Genomic DNA, 14,358 nt, shown 5'->3' with positions numbered 1-14,358 from the left:
AGTCAGGTGTCTTTTGGGATGATGACAGTCCCCTTGGCTGTTGAGGCCTGCAGTGGGAAATGAGGATGTCTTATTTTGGGCAGACTCTGCTTCCCTTACCTCCCCAGCTCCTACAAAGAGAATTTTCTAATTATTTGGCCTCTGCTCTCCGATGGTTCCTGGTAATAATGAGGCATTTCTTACGTAGATTTAGGGTATGTTTTTCCTTGGGCTGTGGTCAGGAGCCCCATGCCAGCCCCCTGCCCCTGAATCTACTGCTGAGAAGTCTGGTCACTTCAGAGGTTCAGCTTCCCCAGCTATTGACTTCAGGCCAAAATTAAAGTATTTAATTCCCTCTTCCCAAATCTTTCACTGGGGTGTACACCAGCACAACTATATCCTTGGTGTTTATTGTGACATTTCTTGGAAACTCATGATACTAATGGGAACATACTCAGAGAATCCATGGGGGAGCACTGTGCCAAGTCTCTTTTTCATTGTGGCCTTTGGTTCTCTTTCTTTCCCTCTCATCAAACAGTATTATATACACTGTTATATGTGAATCTCAGATCTGTGATGTTTTGGAGGGGGAACCTTTCTGACACTAGTGTATTGATCAATATAGAGATGAAAAATGTGTTTTTCTTTTAGGTATCAAATAATTAAAAAAAACCTCTTGGTATAATGATGAAAACAGCATCAGATGAAAAGCTATAATCTTATTGAGACATTTTATATTCAATTTATTCTCCAGTCCTTCTCAGTTCTTTTATCTCTTTTCCCCAGAGACTATTAGTTTATTGCAGTTTTCCTCCACAAGGAGATTTTTGTAGGTGAAAGAAATATTCTAAGGCAATTTTGGGCATTTGAGTATAGTGACTATTGTAAAGGTAGGTGAATGCAATGACACAATTTATTAGATTTATTTGATAAGTTTAGTGTCAAAATGGGTGAAACCAGAAGTTTGGATCAAAGTCTTGCTTAACTGGATTAACCAGTTACTTGAGTCAAAATGTTGGAGCTGGTTTTCCCTGCAAGGCACTCCCTAAGTCATGTGCAATTACTTGTTAACTTGATATTCTTGGTATTTTTTATTACCTGTTCACCTGTCTTAATGCTCACAGTTCCTCTTAAGTGACAGTAAAAATAACCAAGTGGTTCCTGACAATCTCAGGTTTCCCTCAGAGCAGAATGAGTCTTTAAGATGCCAGCACATTTGAATGATATTTCGGTATATTGTAACAACACCTGCTGGGGGATAAACTATGTTCATTGTATAATATCGTTTGTAAGATATTTGATATAAAACTGTTTCTTTACAAAGTGAGGCTGTTTGTGGCGTGTGTTGTGGTAATCTGCATAAAATACCCATTGAAGCCCATTTTCTTTTCTTTGAATATTTATTCATTTGTTTAGCCAGGCTGGGGTCTTAGTTGCGGCATGTGGAATCCTTAGTTGCGGCATGTGGGATCTAGTTCCCTGACCAGGGATCAAACCCATGCCCCCTGCATTGGGCACACCAAGTCTTAGCCACTGGACCATCAGGGAAGCCTGAAGCCCATTTTCTTGGGTTCAGCTTCCTCAGGGTTTTCACGTTTGGGGTTTCCTTTCTCTCCTTACCTTGTCACTGATTGTGTTATACAGCCTACGAAGATGGGTACCTGAGTACAAAGCTTTGTTCACGAATATTCCTAAAGAGAGTGAATTCACATTGGCCTTGGAAATCGGGAAGCCCAATTCTTTCATATTGTGTCACATCCGCCTCCGTAATTACATTCCACCCTCTACCCATGAGGGTAGTTAGTTATCAACTTTTTGCAGATCGGAAGAAGCCAGTACAAAGTTCCTTTAGCCTGATTAGTGGCTGAACTGAAGTGGATTTGGTTTTTGTTTTAATCAGTGGAGGTAAGCTGAGCAGACTCACTGATGCAGAGCTTCCTCAGGCAGCTGCTGCCACAGGAGCGTCGGGTTGTTTCACCAGGGGCTCGGGGTCTGTCCAGGGTTAGCTCCAGTGGTAGCACAGTCACAGACTGTTTGGAGTTGACCATAAACAAAAGAAGAAAAGAATTTTTTTTTGGAGGGGAGGGGAGTAGAGGGTTCAGTACTAGTTTGATGTGAGAATGTGGATTTATGAAAGTATACCCACCACAGATTGTCCCCAAACTGACGAAATTCAAAGCATGATGGGAGAACTTGACATCTCCTGCCATAGAGCAGACTGCCATCTGGCTTCCACCTTGTATAACAGCACAGCCGAACTGGGTGTAGATACAGGGCACACACGGGAAGTATCATAGAGCGCCAGTTCAGTGAGGGAACTGTGTGTATATTCTTAGCTTTTTTATGATTTGCAAACATATTGGCACCTAATTACAATGGTGATAATTCATTGAGTGTATGCTAAGTGGAAAGCTTTGTTCTTGCTGTTTTCATTCATTCCTTCATTCACTATATTTATTTAGTGTCTTTTGAGTGCCAGGACCCCTTGTAAGGTATGGAAATACATGTGTGAACAAAACAGACAGAAATCCCTGACTTTGTAATGTTAGGAAGCAATTTTCAGACAGTGCTGTGTCTTATATAGACATAAATAACCCTCAGACTATCATTGATTCTTTTACATTGTGAAAAATGACACTCGCAATGTATATTACATGTAACCTTAGATTATCTGTATTAACATGGTGATCAGGTCCTGCAGCAGCCCAGTGAGGTGGGAACTGCTACTTTCCCAGAAGAGGGAACCAAGATTCAAGAGATTTGCTCAAGATCACATGGCTAAGTATTCGTGCACTTAGTGACAAAGCTGGGATTCAAACGCAGTTCATCTAATCCCAGGACCAAGATTCCTAAGTCTAATATTACATTGCCTCTCAGATTTGATACTAGATGGAAATTTAAAAATTAGTTTAGAGGATTTTAAGTAATAGAAAGTCCTGCTGATGAGGCAGTTTTAGATAACACCCTATCTGGTTGATAGCATATTCATAGAAGAGTGTTCTTCATAATAGTTTTGACTTTGTTATTTATGGTCCTTCAGACTTTTTAAATGTGCTATTCATTGAAACGGTGATCCATTTCCACTAGCAAGATACTGGAAATTGGCTTATTCATTGTCTCATTTGATATTCTTTGTTTGCCAAATTTGTAGCTAATTTCTGATTTGTATGGAGAGAATGGTGGGATTAATTGACTTTCTGCAATTAATTGAAAAAGTCCCCTGAATATAGTGCCTGAGAAATCCAAAAATGGACTTTTCAGGGGAGCTGGTAGCAGGGACAGTTCCTTTTCTGGACTTTCTGCCATTGTTCTCCGAATCCATAGCCCAGATATAGGGCCCAGTGCTTTTCCATGATGGTCATTCCTTTTGAGCTTGGAAATATTTTCACTTTGGGGTTGCAGAAATAGAAAATCAAATTCTTGGGAAATCATAACCAAAGGGAGCATTTCATTTGGTAGAAGTGCTACATTTTTTACACGTTGTGCTTTGGCATACATGTATACGTGTACGTTTTATAAGAAAATTATCAAAGAACTTCAGAAATTTCAGACATTTATGGGAACTGCCCTTCTTCGGTACAGACAAAGACTGGATTTTCAACCCTAGACATTTTCTGTAAAAGCTGTTTTGTCAAGAGACAATTGAGTTATTTTCACAGGAAGCAAAAAATGTATTACACAATCAATGCTTAAGTAAACAAAGTGGAGTTAATATTGATTCTGTATCATTATGTATATTTTTAATTAACTAAAGGGCCCAGGGGAGGAAAGCTCATTTTCTTAAATGTCTTGATAAAGGAAATGACTGAAGTTGGTTTTTTTTCTCCTCATCGCACTACACAGAATAACTTTAAAATAAGGATTCCATGAAGGTGGTGTTAAAGATTTCACTTGTCAAAGAGGTTGTTATAAATGTAATGAATTTCAGACTATGTTGTGTTTATTGCAGATGAGGCTCTATCAGGTATGTACAAAATATGACATAATCCTAGCTTTTCATTTAAGCGGTCTTTGAGGCACATAGAGGTTAATGGGCTAAGATACTGGAATATTTAAGAAATGGAGGATGACAGAATTTTCCATGAGACCACAGAATCTGCATCAAATTTCCCCATATACCCACTGAGGAAATGCTATTATGAAAGCCAATTAGGTAGAATGAAAAGCATTCAGAAAATACACAGGATTTTGAATGATTTCGTATTTTTATAACCCAAGAGTGATTCAGAGTTCATTCTTGAGGGGACATTTTTTAGAAAACTTGCTAAGGGAATGAGCAAGTTGAACTGATTCAGGATGTGTCTTCCTAGTGCCAGATACAACCACGTTTCAGACTGTGACCTCGGCCCTAATGCTGCCGCATCTTAAGCTCTTTGCATCCTAGAAGACACAGTCCACCCCTCTCTAATGGGCCAACCCTGAGTCACATCTAGCTTCAGTCACTCCCTGCAAGTTGCCAATAAAATTCACACTCTGTCTCGGAGAGTGAAGAGAAACACACATAAAAGGCATTAATTCTTAAGCTCTGTTGGATGGTGACAAGTAGTAATGAAATGCTGTTATGTGCCACTGAGTTGCCACGAGGTCCTTCCTGTACCCACCTTCTGGGTTCATACCTAACATTTGACATTGTTTTGCAGAAGGCTGAAGAGAACGCAGAAGGAGGGGAGTCTGCCCTGGGACCAGATGGAGAAGTAAGGGATTTTGCATCCATTTTTACTGTACTCTGCTGAATGAAGCCCTGCTATTCTCTGTGTATACTAATTGTATTTTTCACTCCACTATTCATTTTTTAAGTAAAAAGAGTAGTCCATTAGCATAGTAGACAATTAAAATAGCATAAAAGGAATACACTAAACAGTAATCTTCCATCTCAGACTGCCAATCAACTGATATTAAGTTTCTTGTATACCATTCCAGAAATTTTCTGTGCACATATAAGCATGTGTTTATGAATATACAGAATGTGGAAAAATCTTAAGTGATTCTATAATTACATTTTCCCTGTCAATGATGCAGAAGCATAAAATATGACCCAGTTTCTTTCATTTACTTTGAAATTTCATAACTCCATAAGCCAAACAATTTACGTATTTGGTAGCCTTTTTTTTTTTTTTTTAATTTTCTGTAAGCTTACCCTATAGCTTCTATTCGTAGATTCATCAGTATATTTCTAAATTTTATTTCTGTTATTTCTGATATTCTCCTGCATCACCAGAATACAGTGATTAATTTATTGGATTTTTTTTTTCTCTGAAAACTCAGAGTTCTGTGCCAGTGATTCACATGAGCATGTGTCCCTCAGAGTGGGATGGGAAGGGCATTTGTTTCAAACTACCTTCTCCTCTCACAGATTCTGACAAATCTGCCTGGAAGATTGGGGTGGGTGGAGGGTTGCCTCTCTCCTTTCCAGAATCACCTTTCACATGAGTCATATTATGAATGTGAACGGCCCAATGGCAGGTAAAAGGTTGAAACCACTATTCTATGCAGAAACCTCTTGAACAATAAATGTTACTTAACCACTATAATTCATCACAAGGAAAGAAAAGATTGGGATAAATGTCTAATGTGTGAGAAACACTCAGTGGGCTATTATAGGGGAAGAATATTGTATATTAGGGCACTTAGGAACGGCTCTAATTTCTGAAAGCCCAGCCTTACCAAAGCATGCCTCACATGGGTCTGTAATTAACAAGCACATGGGGAAAGATTTTAAGGTGTTAGTGTGGTAGCTCTCTTGTATTATCCCCTGGGAAAATTAGCTCATACACTTTTTTTTTTTTTTTTTTAAATCATAGCACATGATGTGTTCTGTTTGCTGTAGTGGGCAGTCTTCATCTTACCTGGTTTGTTTTGAAATAAAGTTCTGATTACACTCTGCTGTGTTCACTCAGTGTTTCTGCCAAAGTTCTAATTTCAGCTGTAGCGATTCTCAGTTTTCCCTGAGGTATGACACAAACAGTAAAAGAAGCTGTAGTACCACAGGTCAAGACAATGGAATACGATTCTTCCAAGGGAAATGGTAGCAATTCCTACGTAAGTAGGAAATGCAGGAAATGCTACTTACGGTAGGTGTCCTACTTATCACATGAACATACAGATGATCTTCTACATTAATGAGGAAGAAGCATTGTCTTGAAATGCAAAGTAACAGTGTTCACAGCCATTGCTTCAGCATGCATAAAAGGACAGAAACTCTGGAGTAAGCCTTCTCATTTTTTCAGGTTATTTTTGTGGATAATTGCTAATATGTTGTTTCTTTTTCTGACAGTGCTGTGTTGAGGGAGAAGGGGGAGAGAACCAGTTTTGAGGTGGAGGGGGAACATGGTCATTTCCTATTAGATATAGAAGATAACCTACAGCACGCTGTTTTTCCATTTTAACTCCAAATAACAATTTAGAAACGACTTTTCGGAATTAGTGAATTGCCTAAGTGTGTGAATTTTATCACTTTTAAGGAAATGGATAACTTGAATTCCTCACAGATCAAGCATTTCCAAACAGACATCTCGCCTGGGGGCCTGCTCCTAGATGCACAGTCCCCCTGTAATCATAGCATTCATTTGCATAGGATTACTCCAGTTTTAGACCTTTTTAAACAATTCGTTCTCTGAAGTAGGTTAAACACAGCCTCTGCAATTTCACTTATTCTCTTAATTTTCTGAGCAAACTACTTTTCATTGAGAGTCCAGTGACGAATTTCAGCTCAAACCTGATTGATTTGCCAGATTTCCAATGAGCAGAGCCTTTTGCTTTATTGCAGGTCCCCATGGTTGGGCTAGGTACCTGATGGTTTGGTTTTGGATGAAATGACATTGTTTCTGCAGAAGCCACACTGGCCATTAAGAGATGACACAAGTGACAATCCCTCTTTCTTTTTTCCATGATTCTCTCTGAAACCATGAGTTTGTAGTAGTCTTTATCTGGGGGAAGTATCCTGAATATTCATTGGAAGGACCGAGGCTGAACTGAAGCTCCAATACTTTGGCCACCTGATGCGAAGAGCTACTCACTGGAAGAAACCCTGATGCTGGGATAGACTGAGGGCATGAGGAGAGAGGGGAAAAGAGGATGAGACGGTTGGATGGCATCATCAACATAATAGACATGAGTTTGAACATACTCTGGGAGACAGTGAAGGACAGGGAAGCCTGGCGTGCTACAGTCCATGGGGTCCCTAAGAGTCGGACATGACTTAGTGACTGAACAACAGCAAATTAATATGTGGGGGTTTAAGGGTTCTTAGTTGAAAATGGCAAGAATCAGCTCTGCTTGATTTAAGTAAGAAGGCAACATGTCACTAGGATATTGCATGGGTCATCAGATCTCCTGAAGGCAATAATCTGACTGGGACTACGCTGTTATTTCAGTTATGCGTTACTGTGGTGTACTCTACATCTGGTTAGTGAAGACACAGCTGGCCTTGGGAGTAGGCATGGCCAATACCACTGCACTGGCAATGTGCCACTGTTGTCTGCTCTCGTGCCGGTGTGCCCATTGGCCCTCGCTTTCTTCTAGGTCCTGATTCAGAGCCTTGGTGAATGTGCCCAGTTGCAGAGCTTAGGTCTTGTGCCAACACTTAGCTGCAAGGAAGGCCAATGTTTTCCATTTCTTTAGTGGAAAGTGACCTCCCACATCCCACCTGGGACTCACCAGGAGGCAAAATTTCTAATCACAGGAAAGGGTTTCAAATGCTGGATAGCCACAAACTCTAGCACAGAGTTGGGAGACTATCATAACACTAAGCAGTGCCATGTCTTTTCTTCTGTCTAGCCCATAGATGAGAGCAGCCAGATGAGTGACCTCCCCGTCAAAGTGACTCACACAGAAACTGGCAAGGTCCTGTTTGGCCCAGAAGCACCCAAAGCAAGTCAGCTGGACGCCTGGTTGGAAATGAATCCTGGGTATGGCATGAAAGCAGAATTATTGGTGTTCTTTGGCTTTTTAGATTTTTGTGGTCCTTGTAAAATCTGGGAACTGAAACAACCTGACCATTGCTGAACTGAGGTTATTACTTGCATTTGTCATTTGTACATAGAATGGGCCGTATGTATTTGTGTATACATATACACACACATAATAATTTAAAAAGCTAAACTTGCTCTTCCTCCCTGCTCTTTTTCTTATAGTTACGAAGTTGCCCCTAGATCGGACAGTGAAGAGAGTGATTCTGATTATGAGGAGGAGGTATGTTTGTGTCTCTGTTTGGAGTTCATTGGCTGGAAAGTTCTCAGAAAATACCTGGGTCCTTCTGCCTCTTCGTCCGCCACTGTTAGCCCGCGGGTGACAGCTGGCCTGGAGGGTTTGCCAGAGCTTCGCTGGTTCATGCCTAGTTTCACAGTGACTTCTCAGGGGCTCCTCCTGGCCAGTGGGGAAACTCGGTGAATTCTCAATTTATTTGAAACCAAGAAAAGAGAAGCTGGCATTAAATTGGAGGTGGTAGAAAGGTCTCTGGAGGAAAATTGGAGATGGATTACTTTGGGAAAAGCAATTCCATGCTTCTAAGTGGTTTACACTGAGGGTTAAGAGCCTAAAAATGCCTGAAGTCCTTTAGTGCTTAGGCCTGTTTGAAGCTGTAAGTATTGAAATTTGGACAAAAAGGGCAACATGTACTTGGTTTAATGAGTTTATTGATCCTCTTGGTTTTTTTTTTTTTTTTTTTAATGGGATTCTTATTTTAATTCTTGGGATATAATTGGTATCCAACTTTCTCAGTCTCTTGGAAGGAATACTTACTGTATCTAGAACCTAAAATGGTATACTTTTAATAGAAATGAAAGAATAATCAAGGTATTTCTAGATCAACTTTAAATTGCTTAACAATTACAAATAGAAGAAATAAATGAAGATTTTTATCTCCGTTATTAGAGCATTGCTAGTGTGTAGTCATAAATCTGATGTTTACCAGTTTAGAGGAATCTTGGTTCAAAGAACACCATGGCCAGAGCAGGGCAGCCTTACCAGTGACAGCTCACCAGAATTTTAAGACTGTGGTTATTTTCTTCTGTTTTGTGGACCTGTGTTTCCTAAATTAATCTACCATGGATTAAAGATGAAAGATAATAAAAGTTATTATTATTTTTTAAAGTGTACTATTAACAAGCAAATACTTTTGGAGGCATGCTATTTTTTTTTTTATAGGCCGCTCTTTCTCTGAGATATTTGAAACTTACAAAATCAATTTTTTAAATATCTCTTGTTTACTCGGATGAATGGGTCCATAAATGATCTGTTGGAAGAATCTTCTCATTGAGTCTGAGAGCCAGGGAGGGACAGAGACGAGGTAAAGAAGGCTGCTCAACCCAAGGGTGCCCTCCTAAGCGTGATAACTGCACACAGCTCCAGACAACTGGGACCAGAGTGAACTCTGACCTGGGGGTCCAGAGACTGGGTCCTCATCTGTGGCCAGTCATGTCCCCTCTTGGTGTTCACCTGGTCATGAAGGAGCTGTACCCACTCCTCATTTTACACCTTACAGTTCAATGATCTGTGATCATAGATTTAACGTTCAGCATTACGATCATTGTCAGTCCTCATTGTTTCATTCAAAAGTGATGGAAAAGCATCATTCTCTTTAAGCCTACTTTTAAAGGGGATTCTTCTAGGTTATCTGAAAAGATTTAGCCTTCAACACCAAGTGGGTAGTAGTGGATATAATGGATATTTAGTAAAGCTTTCCAACAGGCCAGCAGAACCAAGTAGGTGGGGAGGTGATGAATCCTTTGCCATGTTATTGACAGTGTTTATCTACATATCCAGAAATATGAAGTGGCCCCAGAACGCACACCCAGAAGGCCACATGCCTACAAGCTCCAGTCCCTCCACTGTGAAGGCGTGTGAGAACATCCAGGGTCCACTGGCATCATCAAAAAGACAATACTAAGATCTCTTCAGCTGGCTTTGGAAGAGAAGGGTTTTAGAAGGTGGCTCAGTTATCAAGAGCAAATGTCTACAGCAGCAGTCCCCAACCTTTTTGGCACCCAGGGACCAGTTTCGTGGAAGAGTTTTTCCACAGACCATGGGGATACAGGCGATAGGGAGCAGCTGTAAATAGAGATGAAGCTTCACTCAATTGCCTGCTGCTCACCTCCTGCTGTGCAGCCCTGTTCCTAACAGGCCATGAACTGGTACCCATCCGTGACCCGAGGGTTAGGGACCCCTGATCTGCAAGACTCTCTGATGACCAAATATTGATACAGATCCATCTTTCTGGCATGGTTTTTACGTATTTACTCCTGGGGAGCAAGGGTTCCAGGATCCCTAGAGGGCTCCTTCTCTTCTTTCATTCAGTGGTTTAAACAGCGATGGAGCGGTGGGAATTGCGTAGTGTAGGTTAGGGTTAAATTTATGTCCCCCCTCGGTTGCGTTCACTTCACTTGTCAAGTTGAATACTATTCCCTTTCTTTCCACAAAATGCCAATCCTAGGGATTCCCTCTTTATTTTAAAGTAGAATCTTTGTTCCTTTTCCAGGATGAGGAGGAAGAGTCCAGCAGGCAGGAAACTGAAGAGAAAATACTTCTGGATCCAAACAGCGAGGAGGTTTCGGAGAAGGATGCCAAGCAGATCATCGAGTATGTATCGCTCAGAGTTTCATCTCTTGTACATGCGTTTCATGAGGGTTATCCCCTATGAGTTTTCTTTTAGAGAATTTTGTCTTTAAAGATGGAAGCTGACTTTATGCCCAGACTCCCCTTGAAATGCCACTATCAGAGGTCACCAGCGTGTCCCAGAGGTCACCAGCGTGTCCCACCGCTCAGCCCCTTCTTTGGTCCTCTTCTCCTTCCTGACTCCCTCCCTCCTGGGTTTCTCGTATCATACGCACTTCCATCCTAGATGAAATTTGCCCCTCCAACCGGCAGCCTTTCCCACCTCCCGTAATGGCATCAACACTCCTCCAGAAACCCTCCAGAAGGGATGTGCCCTTCCCTTCTCTGTCCTTGCTGCTGCAGGTGGCCAGCCCCCGACTCCCCCAGCCCAGTCTCTGAAACACCTCAGAGTCCTTCCCCTCACCTGAGCACCCAGCTCTTTGCCTCACCCTACCCATCCTCCACACCGGTGGGCTACACAGCTCTTTGCCTGTATCGCTCTAGTGTTAAAAGAAAAATTGTGGTGAAACAATCTGCAAAAGAGAACATTTTAAAGTGATGAGATTAAAAAAAAAAAAAACAAACAGAAATAGACATTCTGATATTTTCTCCTTTTATTCCAGGGCTCTGTGCCCACTTCAGTAATCTTTCCTTTATCCATCTGCCCCCTTCTTCACTGAATGTTTTAGGAGCCCACCCCCACCCCACCTCCATAGGAGGCCTCCCTGGTGGCTCAGTGGTAAAGAATCTGCCTGCAATGCAGGAACCACAGGAGATGTAGGTTCGATCCCTAGGTCAGGAAGATCCCTTGGAGGCGGGGAGCGTGGCAACATACTCCAGTATTCTTGCCTGGAGAATCCCATGGACAGTCCATAAGGTTGCAAGGAGTCCAACAGGAATGAAGCAACTTAGCACGCACACTCGCACGCCCCCTCTGTGGAGTGACACAGTAGTGGGTTAACCTGGTGCAAAAACAGAACGCTACCTCTTCTCTTTCCTGTGTCTTTAATGCCACCTTCTTCCCCCTCTAATCTGTCTTCCAAGCTTGGGGCAGTGTTCTGTGGGTAGGATTTATCTTTGATTTTCAAGGACCTAGGACATTTCACTGGCAAAGTGTGAACTTGCAGGCGTACAGTTCATGCTCACAGCAGTCATCTGAAGTCAGGAAGGCCTGTGTGCAAATCCTGATGCCAGCGTCCTTCATGCAACCTGGGCAGATTCATGAATTCATGAACTTAGTCTGAAGTTCTCCACAGGTGTAAAGTGGGGAAGGTAATAGTAACATCTGCCTTGCTTGCTTTTTGCGAGGATTACAGATAATATGTTTTACCTGCTGGGCATGAAGTAGGTGTGGGGGCTTCCCAGGTGGCGCTAGTGGTTAAGAATCTGCCTGCCAATGCAGGAGATGCAAGAGACTCAGGTTTTATCCCTATGTGGGGAAGATCCCCTGGAGGAGGGCATGGCAACTCACTCCAGCATTCTTGCCTGGAGAATCCCATGGACAGAGGAGCCTGGTAGGCTGCAGTCCATAGAGTCCCAAAGAGTTGGATACGACTGAGCGTGCACACGTGAAGGAGGTGATAAATGAAGCTCTACTTACTGCAGCTGTTTTTGGCTCTCCATTCATGCACAACTTCCCTGTGCGTGACTCTCCACTTTCTCTGCCCCAGGACAGCTAAGCAGGATGTGGACGACGAGTACAGCATGCAGTACAGTGCCCGAGGCTCCCAGTCCTACTATACCGTGGCCCACGCCATCTCTGAGAGGGTGGAGAAGCAGTCGGCCCTCCTCATTAATGGAACCCTGAAGCATTATCAGGTAACTGATGTGGTAACTGTGTATTCTTGGTAACACAAGGAACTGTATTCTTGGCAAGTTGCAATCTGTTACCTAGTTTTGATTGGATATGTTGTGTGCATGCTAATTGCTCAAGAGAGTTGATGATGGCAGGCGTCTGGGGTTACATTCTTTCTTTTTTCATTTTTGGCCATACTTCGTGGCATGTGGGATCTTCATTCCCCAGACCAGGGATCAAACCCATGCCCCTCTGCAGTGAAATTGTGGAGTCTTAACCACTGGACCACCAGGGAAGTCCTCATATCGCTTCTAGTATAGCAATTCTCTCTGCTGTGCCTGTAATTCTTGTTTTAGAGCATTCCATTTTACCTTCTTCACTAAGGCATTTACCCATTTTCCCTTTTATGGTTTTGAGATGAATTGTTTTCAGAAATCCTGACTTAACCTTTGCAACTGTTTTACCCATGGATCTCTTTAGAAGGGAAAACCCAGCCACTTTATATGAGTACAGGGAACATCTGTGTCCCTTTTTGAAGTAAATGAAGTATATTTCTTCAAAACTTGCAGTGGTGGCTATAGTTTAACATTATGAATTCAGCCACCTAAGAATTGCTGTTTACAACATTTACATGCCTTTTTTTTTTTTTTTTTTGAGACACAATAAAGGGGTGAGCATCCATGCTTTGATGAAAACTAGGCTGTAAACACGGAGAAGGCAATGGCACCCCACTCCAGCACTCTTGCCTGGAAAATCCCATGGACGGAGAAGCCTGGTGGGCTGCAGTCCATGGGGTCGGGAAGAGTTGGACACGACTGAGCAACTTCCCTTTCACTTTTCACTTTCCTGCATTGGAGAAGGAAATGGCACCCCACTCCAGTGTTCTTGCCTGGAGAATCCCAGGGACGGGGGAGCCTGGTGGGCTGCCGTCTCTGGGGTCGCACAGAGTCGGACAGAAGCGACTTAGCAGCAGCAGTAGCAGCAGGCTGTAAACATAACGGATGTTTCTTTTGACCTGTCTGTAATGAGGTCAGCACCTGTCTTTTACTTCCTTCCACTTCATAGTATTTTCCAAAGTGTGTTACTTGCAACATTTGTCCTGTGAGATAGACCCCAAAAAGAATGGGAAAAATGGGTTCTGTGGTTAAATATTAATAAATATGGGAAATACTATCCGCTGTAACTTGGATTACTGTATAATTTACTATTCCAAAGTTGGAGATGTATGAGAATGAACAGAGGCCCTTATAATTGATCAGAGGTGTCACCCAGGACTTTGAGAGCCAGTCAGACATCTGAGCACCCTGGCAGTGACCCCTCTTGGTAGCCCATGCTGTGCATCAGCAACTCATGACTGCAAAAATAAATGTGTCACGCATCCGTATCAGCATCCTACAGTGAAATGAGTTTAGCTTCGTATTGCCCAAATTTCTCTGGCCACCAAACTTTCTTTTCGTATATCATATTCCTATTCATATCCTATAAAATTAGGGTCCTTTGGAATACACTTTGGGAGGTACTGAGGTGGTCAAAACTTCATTCAGGTTTTTCCATAACATCTTATGGATATTATGGAAAACTTAAACAAGGTCTTTGACCAACCCAATATACACCTTAGGCCAATAGCTCTCAAACTTTTGGAACTTGAGTCCAGGCTCCACTGAACTCTTAGAACGCAGCACTGTGTTGGCTGCCCTTGTGTGGAGGTGAAGAATACAGCTGCTGCCGCCTCAGTACTGCCTTGATTTGTGTTAAAGCGCCAGCAGTTTATACCCACTACTGCTTTTGCGTCATCAATGCAAATGTCAATGCAATAGAAAAGGCAGATGATGCCTTAGTGTTAATAAGAAAATAATTTTGATCTTGTGATCTCCTCAGAAGAGTCTGGAGACCCTCAAGAGTCCCTGGAGCACAATTTGAGAAGTAGTACTCTGGCTGCAGTGAGGTCATGTTCTCTCCAAAGACCATGCTACTTACATGAAGTTCAAAGTTGT

General features: G+C 42.2%; 1 protein-coding gene across 9 annotated transcripts in view; it reads left to right on the top strand.

The window, feature by feature from the left end:
• The window catches only part of SMARCA2 (SWI/SNF related, matrix associated, actin dependent regulator of chromatin, subfamily a, member 2), a 180,861-nt gene that overhangs the window by 53,372 nt on the left and 113,131 nt on the right, over positions 1 to 14,358 (top strand). For all 9 annotated transcript variants that reach the window (XM_055578207.1, XM_055578211.1, XM_055578206.1 and 6 more), the window contains exons 10-14: positions 4,620 to 4,673; positions 7,756 to 7,886; positions 8,112 to 8,169; positions 10,454 to 10,554; positions 12,240 to 12,387. In XM_055578207.1, coding sequence (XP_055434182.1) covers positions 4,620 to 4,673; positions 7,756 to 7,886; positions 8,112 to 8,169; positions 10,454 to 10,554; positions 12,240 to 12,387 — 492 coding nt within the window. The remainder of the gene's footprint in view (positions 1 to 4,619; positions 4,674 to 7,755; positions 7,887 to 8,111; positions 8,170 to 10,453; positions 10,555 to 12,239; positions 12,388 to 14,358) is intronic.

Source organism: Bubalus kerabau, chromosome 4, assembly GCF_029407905.1.
Source record: "Bubalus kerabau isolate K-KA32 ecotype Philippines breed swamp buffalo chromosome 4, PCC_UOA_SB_1v2, whole genome shotgun sequence".
Lineage (NCBI taxonomy): Eukaryota > Metazoa > Chordata > Mammalia > Artiodactyla > Bovidae > Bubalus > Bubalus kerabau.
Note: the sequence above shows the minus strand (reverse complement) of the source record. Positions and strands in the feature narration are given on the sequence as shown.